This window comes from Phoca vitulina, unplaced genomic scaffold (genome assembly GCF_004348235.1).
Source record: "Phoca vitulina isolate PV1807 unplaced genomic scaffold, GSC_HSeal_1.0 scaffold1461, whole genome shotgun sequence".
Taxonomy (NCBI): Eukaryota; Metazoa; Chordata; class Mammalia; order Carnivora; family Phocidae; genus Phoca; species Phoca vitulina.
The window spans coordinates 1-7,923 of record NW_022591148.1 but is presented as its reverse complement, the minus strand read 5'-3'; the positions used below and the strand labels follow the sequence as shown (position 1 = coordinate 7,923).

The window sequence follows — 7,923 nt, the reverse complement described above, 5'->3', positions numbered from 1 at the left end:
TATACTAAGGAAATATCAGAATATCCTCCAACATGAGGGTGGGTTCCCCTTTCCAGGGTTCCCTGTACCTTTCAGGACGGAACTCCTCAGGCTCTGGCCAGAGATCCAGGTCTCGGTGAAGAGTAAAGACCGGCACCATCACCACTGTCCCTTTGGGAATGAACACACCACTGATTTCCACATCTTTCTTACAGACCCTCTCAAGTCTACCACTGATTGGGTATAATCTGAGACTTTCATTCAACACCATGTCCAGATACTCCATCTGTAGAAGGGCATCATAAGTGGGCAGTGCCTGGAAGGAAAGAAACAGATTTTGATACATTGAGATTTGGGATCAACGTTCAACTCACTCTACACACTACTACTGAAGAGTTAGGAACACCTAAGAATAATTTGCTTTGATAAAGGGCATTTATGGACATTTTAATGTCTACCATGTCCTTTGACCTGCTCAATGGCCCACTGACATGTGTGCAATAGTAATGACAAGGGGAGACTGCAGGGACAATCCCCTAAACAGGGCCTGAAATCCTTCCCAATACCAGGTATGGTTTTTCTTCCTCATGTGAACTAAAGTGACTAATAGATTGTGAACCTTAATCTTTTTAAAAATTTTTTAAAAATTCAATTTAGTTAACATAGAGTGTATTATGAATTTCAGGGGTAGAATTCAGTGATTCATTAGTTGCATATAACACCCAGTGTTCATTACATCCGGTGCCCTCCTTAATGCCCATCATCTAGTTACCCCATCCCCCCATCCCCTCCTGTCCTCTCCAGCAACCCTCAGTTTGTTTCCTATACTTAAGAGTCTTTTATGGTTTGCCTCCCTGTTTTTCTCTTATTTTATTTTTCCTTCCCTATGACCCTTAGTATTGAGTGAAATATGTTGAAGTCACTGTTCCCTTTCAAAACAGGGGTCACACATCTGCACCATGGAAGAAGAACATGCAACACAAAATATCCCCTTTCACATAAACTCTTCTAGCGGAAATATCCTGCTTCCTAGCTTTTCAATTATATTTATAGTATTTAGAGAAAAACACTCTATTATATAAAAAGTATAAATAATTGGGGGAGACACTACTTCCTTTCAACCCAAGTAGGGCAAGAGAAGGGTAGGATTGGATGCTACCAAATGTGGACACACAATTTCAGTTCTATGGAACGTTATATAGAGGATCAGAACCCTACTCTCAGTCCACCCTCTGTTGCTGGAAAGGTCTCCTTGTTGTTGCTTCAGGGTTTCACTGTTTGCCAAATAAGCCACTCCAGCCTGAGAGACCAGGTCTCTTCATAAGTAGGGAACTCCAGGTTGGGCAGGGATTGGTAAACAGTGTGGTCAATATGTGCCTATCACTTGGTGATATAAAATATATATATATTTTTTTTTATTTACTTGAGAGAGGGAGAGAGTGAGAGAGAGAGATCACAAGCAGGGGCGGGGGGCAGAGGGAGGGCAGACTCCCCACTACACAGGGAGCCCGATGTGGGACTTGATCCTAGGACCCTGGGATCATGATCCAACCTGAAGGAAGACCCTTAACCGAGAGAGCCACCCAGGAGCCCTGGTGTTATATTTAAGAGCCAGCATTGTAGAGGTTAGAGGTTGATCAGGATCTAGGCACCCTGGCTCCTAGCTTGGCTTCTTCACCACTAGTTATATGATAATTTAAAACGTTATGATGTCTCTCTGTAGTCCAGTTTCCTGAATTGTTACATGGAGATTATAGGGTTGCCATTTCATAGGGTGTGTGGCAGAGACACTCACTGTCCACCCAATAACCATGAAGACCCCCAGAGTTCCCAGCCCATGGGAACTTAGGGGAAACTACTTTGCAAATCGGCTGTGAACTGATGAGATGGATGTCTGTTCGGGGCCAAACATTTGAAAAGCAAGTGAGCAACACTCTAGTTCCTTGTTCCCCAGCTAACAATTAGTCCCCAAGTTCCAGATAATGCAGGTATAAGAAAGTGGAGCCTCTTTCCCCAGTATCACTGAATACTACATGAAGCAGACTCACCCCCATGTTGGACATGCTAATGAGTTAGAAGTAAACCTTTTTATGAAAACCCACTTGGTTTGAGGGCTAATGTGTTACTGAGACATAACCAAGCCTATCCTGACTCCCTCTTCAGGTAGGTACCGCTCACCTTATTGGGGAAAGTCACGTCAATCTCCTCCTGCAGTTTCTGCTGGACATCAGGGTGAGTGGCCAATTCATACACAAGGAAGGAAAGAGAAGTGCTAGTGGTCTCATAGCCAGCAATAATAAAGATAATAGATTGGGCCACGAGCTCCAGATCAGAGAGAGCTAAAAGAAGCAAAGACATTTTAGCTAGAGCAGGTGAATATAAAACATCACAGTTTAGATGATGAGAAATCTATTGGAAACTCCCAATTCCCTTGGGGAAAAATGTAAAAGCAATTCAGAATCAAACTCACAATGGTTTGCACTCTGATGTCTACCTTTCAGAGCCAGAAAAGCCAGAAGTTGTCTTGATCTGGTTATTCCCATGGTCTATACTATTCTTGGCCATCTGCTCCTGCTTATGCTACCCTCCCCACCAACACAGATAGGTAATTTCAGGAGCTGGCATTTCTGTCTAATGTACACAGTTTTCAGTATCCAGAATCCTAAAAGGACTTCAGTCCTAAGTCACATGGGATAACATTCTCCCCCAGGAAAATTTAAATCCTTCCAGCTTAAACAGAACTTAAATCTCATTAGAGAGTTTGCAATGCTAAGGCTTAATTGTCAGGAAAAATGAATGATCTTTCATCTAAACATATTTGTGGGAACTTAAGAGAACACAATTGAGCTACAGATAAACTCTTGCTGCTCAAAGTGTGGGATCTGCAGCATCTGGGAGCTTATTAGAAATGCAGAATCTCAAACTTCACCCTAAAAGTATCAAATCAAAATCTGACCTTTCATGAGATGTGGTGATTTGTGTGCACAACCTACCTTGAGAAGCACAGATTATACCTTTCTGAGGTCTCAGCTAATAGAAGACCTGGCACACAACTTCTCAAGTGGATGATCTCCAATATGTACAGAAACTATGACACAGACAAAGTGAGAAGAGTGGGACAGAACTAGGATAATCCATGCCCTTAAAGGAGCAGAAGAAAGAATGTGTCAATAGCAGGGTACTGGCTGGCAAGAAATATAGACAAACTGAATGCAGTGAATGGAATTAGCAATGCCTATTCAATCATGGCCTGAATCAGTCACCTTCCTTAGTGAACGGCCCCACTCTGAATATAAGTTGGCATCTCCTTTGATTTTCTCCTGGCAGAAACATAGCATGGTCATGCTCTAATCTCTTTGATCAGAACTGTATCAGGACATTTGGATACATAGAGCACTGAAATGAACTTGGCACTTGCCACAAACACATAATTCACAACTAAAAACAATAAAAAAGTGTAAGAAAGGTCTATAGAGTTCTGATTTCCCAGTCATACTTTCTGTGATGCTGCTGTGGATAAATTCAACTATCAAATTCTTGCTCTCGATTACCATGAACCCCATGATAATCAAACTTTAGAGCTGTGCTGTCCAATAAGGTAGCCACTTGCCAGATGTAGCTATTTATATTTAAGTTTTACTTAGTTATATTAAATAGAATATAAGATTCAGATCTTCAGTGACACTAGCCACATGTCAAGTGCTCAATAACCACATGTGTGTAGTGGTTCATAGAACCAAGCATATGTAGAATCTTTCCTTTATCACAGAAAGTAGTAGAACTAGATAGATAGAGATAAATAGATAGATGATAGAAAAAATAGAAGTAGGCATAGTTATAGATATATAGATATATATGTAGAGAGAGAGAGAGTGGTGTCATAGAGTAAGCCCATCGTTTTTCTCTAGAATCAGCTGTTATATATTCAAGAATTTTGTCCGATGGTTGTCAAACCATAGATAGCTTGAAATTAACCACAATGGGAATATTTCAGTCATAGAAACAATGATAAGTCAAGATTCCTTTTTTCTTTCAGATGCAGAGACCATAATTACATCACTGGTTATGGATATAGAAATATTTATCTTCATCAGTTCTGTGTAAATATATTTGATGTTCTTTGCTTGGCCCACTGAGAGGAAATAGAAACAAAGAAACCCTCGTAGCAATGAGCACTCCTAGATCCCAGATTTTGCTTTCTAAATACCACTTCTCACTAAGAGCTTCTTGGAGAAATGGCTGATTCCAGGGCTCATCAGGGGAAACAGAAGAGAAACCTGGAATGTCTCACACCAGAATGCAAGGAAATGCGCAGAAAATAAATGGGCAAAGGATACAGAATACTCTATGTGCTGTAATGGTGGATATACATCATTATAAGTATGTCTAAACCCACAGCATGTACAACACCGAGGGTGAACTGTAATTTAAACTATGGATTTTGGGTGGTAATAATGTCATTGTAGGGGCATTGATTGTAACAAAATTACCACATCGTGAGGGATTTTGATAGTGGGAGATGCTATATGTAGGTGGGGCAGAAGGAATATGGGATAAATCTCTGTGTCTTTCACTCAATTTTGCAGTGAACATAAAACTGCTATAAAAAAACAAAGTCTATAGAAAACATAAAAAAAGAAGAAGAACGAAAAAAAGGGGTATAGGAGCCCACTTAAAATGGCTTCTAGAGGACAAATCTGAGAGAATTGACAATCTAAATTTTAAAAATGATGTAAGAGACTAAGTTAGTAATATTAAGATCATACTGGCATATATAAATAAACAAATATAATAATGATGATGAATGGAAAGCTCACCCTAACAATGGACTATCACTCCAAATGTAGAAGAAATGGTGGAAGTAGAAAGTCATCATTTTGCAACCATCATAGTAATAATGGTTTTAGTCAAATACCATCCATGGATGGTAAAAGTAGTACGTGATGGTTTAAAGACAAACACCGTTATGTGCACAGTCACAAAGGCATCCTGCACAAGTTACTTCTTAATTACAAAAGAAAAAAAAAATTGGAATAGATTAAGCCAATGAACACATGTTTACCCAAGTGTTCCAAGTGAAGGTCACCAACACTGGGGTCAGGTACCTCCTGATGTGATGAGCCTTGATATGAATTTTCAGGCTGAGGGTCTGATTCAGTGGATCTGGATTAGGCTGGAGGACTGACATTGGAAACAAGCTCCCATGTGGCAGACCACTGACAGCTTTGTCTATCATTGCCCTTCAAGCTATGAACAAACTGCGGCTGTGTTCTTCTGAAAAATGCTCTGGCTACCATTTGTATCTGAACATGTGTCTTTCTTTGATATTCTGATATTCCATCTGCTAAAAATCTTCCATATACCTCAGAACCACCCCCTTTCTCTGAATCGCCCCATCAAGAGCCATCTGAACCTCTTTTTACTTACCTTTATAGGTGTCTATTTCTTTGGAATTCTGGGAATTAATCATCAGCTGAAGAAAATCTACTCGGTGCTAGAAACAGAATGAGATATTTCAATGACAAAAAGTCACTTGTGAAGTCAAAAATAAAACAGGGGCGCCGTACCTAAATTCTTTCCTGAGAATATGGCCCCTTTACATCCAGAAGTTACTAGTGTTGCCAGAGGCATCAGTGAACAAAAATGTCCAGCTACAAATCTTTTTTTAAAATTTTTTATTAACATACAATGTATTATTTGTTTCAGAGGTACAGGTCTGTGATTCATCAGTCTTACACAATTCACAACGCTCACCATAGTACATACCCGCCCCAATGTCCAGCACCCAGCCACCCCATCCCTCCCACCCCCCTCCCCTCCAGCAACCCTCAGTTTGTTTCCTGAGATTAAGAGTCTCTTATGGTTTGTCTCCCTCTCTGGCTTCGTCTTGTTTCACTTTTCCCTCCCTTCCCCTATGATCCTCTGTCTTGTTTCTCAAAATCCTCATATCAGTGAGATCATATGATACTTGTCTTTCTCTGATTGACTTACTTCACTTACCATAATACCCTCTAATTCCATCCATGTCATTGCAAATGGCAAGATTTCATTTTTTGATGGCTGCATAATATTCCATTGTATATATATACCATATCTTCTTTATCCATTCATCTGTTGATGGACATCTTGGCTCTTTCCATAGTTTGGCTATTGTGGACATTGCTGCTATAAATACCGGGGTGCATGTGCCCCTTCGGATCACTACATTTGTATCTTTGGGGTAAATACCCAGTAGTGCAATTGCTGGGTCATATGGTAGCTCTATTTTCAACTTTTTGCAGAACCTCCATACTGTTTTCCAGAGTGGCTTCACCAGCTTGCATTCCCACCAACAGTGTAGGAGGGTTCCCCTTTCTCCGCATCCCCGCCAACATCTGTCGTTTCCTGACTTGTTAATTTTAGCCATTCTGACTGGTGTGAGGTGGTATCTCATTGAGGTTTTGATTTGGATTTCCCTGATGTCGAGCGATGTTGAGCACTTTTTCATGTGTCTGTTGGCCATTTGGATGTCTTCTTTGCAGAAATGTCTGTTCATGTCTTCTGCCCATTTCTTGATTGGGTTAGTTGTTCTTTGGGGTGTTGAGTTTGATAAGTTCTTTATAGATTTTGGATACTAGCCCTTTATCTGATATGTCATTTGTAAATATCTTCTCCCATCCTGTCGGTTGTCTTTTGGTTTTGTTGACTGTTTCCTTTGCTATGCAAAAGCTTTTTATCTTGATGAAGTCTCAATAGTTCATTTTTGCCCTTGTTTCCCTTGCCTTTGGCTCTGTGTCTAGGAAGAAGTTGCTGCGGCTGAGGTCAAAGAGGTTGCTGCCTGTGTTCTCCTTTAGGATTTTGATGGATTCCTGTTTCACATTTAGGTCTTTCATCCATTTGGAGTCTATTTTTGTTTGTGGTGTAAGGAAATGGTCCAGTTCTGTTCTTCTGCATGTGGCTGTCCAATTTTCCCAACACCATTTCTTGAAGAGACTGTCTTTTTTCCATTGGACATTCTTTCCTGCTTTGTTGAAGATTAGATGACCATAGAGTTGAGGGTCCATTTCTGGGCTCTCTATTTTGTTCCATTGATCTATGTGTCTGTTTTTGTGCCAGTGCCATACTGTCTTGATGATTACATCCAGCTACAAATCTTGGAGAGCATAATATTTCCCTTACAGGAATCCAGCCATTATGTCCCATTGCTTTTTGGTTCTTGCTCTCTCTGATCCTCAGCTTCTCTGGCCTTTGAACACAGCTCACTGGCCCAAGAGTTGCCTGCTCCCTCTCCTGTCATACCTACTAGCTCAGGAGAAAGTGCCCGACTTCAGTCCTTTTGTTTTTCCAGCCTTAATTCTTAATGAATGGCCACATAGACCAATCCCCTGACCTCTGCAGAGTCCACGGGCAGCTTCCATGTCAACATCTTCCAATGCCCCACCCTCCCAGAACACTGTACAATCTTCAGAGACATGCTAGAGTACCAACCCTGTCTTCCTGTCCTACATCCATCCTAGTGCTGGCTGCCAGGCCTCAGGAAGGCAAAGCCTACTTGGCCAGCTTGCAGCCTCAGGGTCCAAAGAAGACACCTGCTCACTCCACACTATGATATCCTCAAATTTAACATAACTAGGTGCCTGAGGGGAACTTCCACTAGAGAATGTGTAAGAAACGAGGCTTAGAATTGAAGGGATCCTTTGCCAATGTAAGATCTGGCAAAATCATACTACCAGGAAAATGATTGTACACAGTAATTTTTATGATTTGACAATTTACTGAAGATAAGTGGTAGTTTTTCTCTCACCAAAGTTTATGCACTGACATACTCATTGCCATGCTTATTCTTAAATTTTAAACATTGTCTCTCTGACTCATCTTCTTATCTCCTTCCCTGACTGCCACCTTCTTCATTCTCTCTAAAATGTTAGAAGTCTCCTGCTCTAAACCCTATAGTTCTCTACCTAC

General features: G+C 40.8%; 1 protein-coding gene across 1 annotated transcript; it reads right to left on the bottom strand.

Moving 5' to 3' along the window:
• Nucleotides 1–68: 68 nt before the first annotated feature.
• On the bottom strand, nt 69–5,473 carry LOC116629562 (cytochrome P450 3A12-like; the record flags this gene model as incomplete). Its single annotated transcript, XM_032399821.1, has 3 exons — nt 69–295; nt 2,158–2,318; nt 5,407–5,473. Coding segments are annotated over 3 exons (455 nt in total), but the record flags the coding sequence as incomplete, so codon positions are not given.
• Between the last annotated feature and the right edge of the window lie 2,450 nt (nt 5,474–7,923).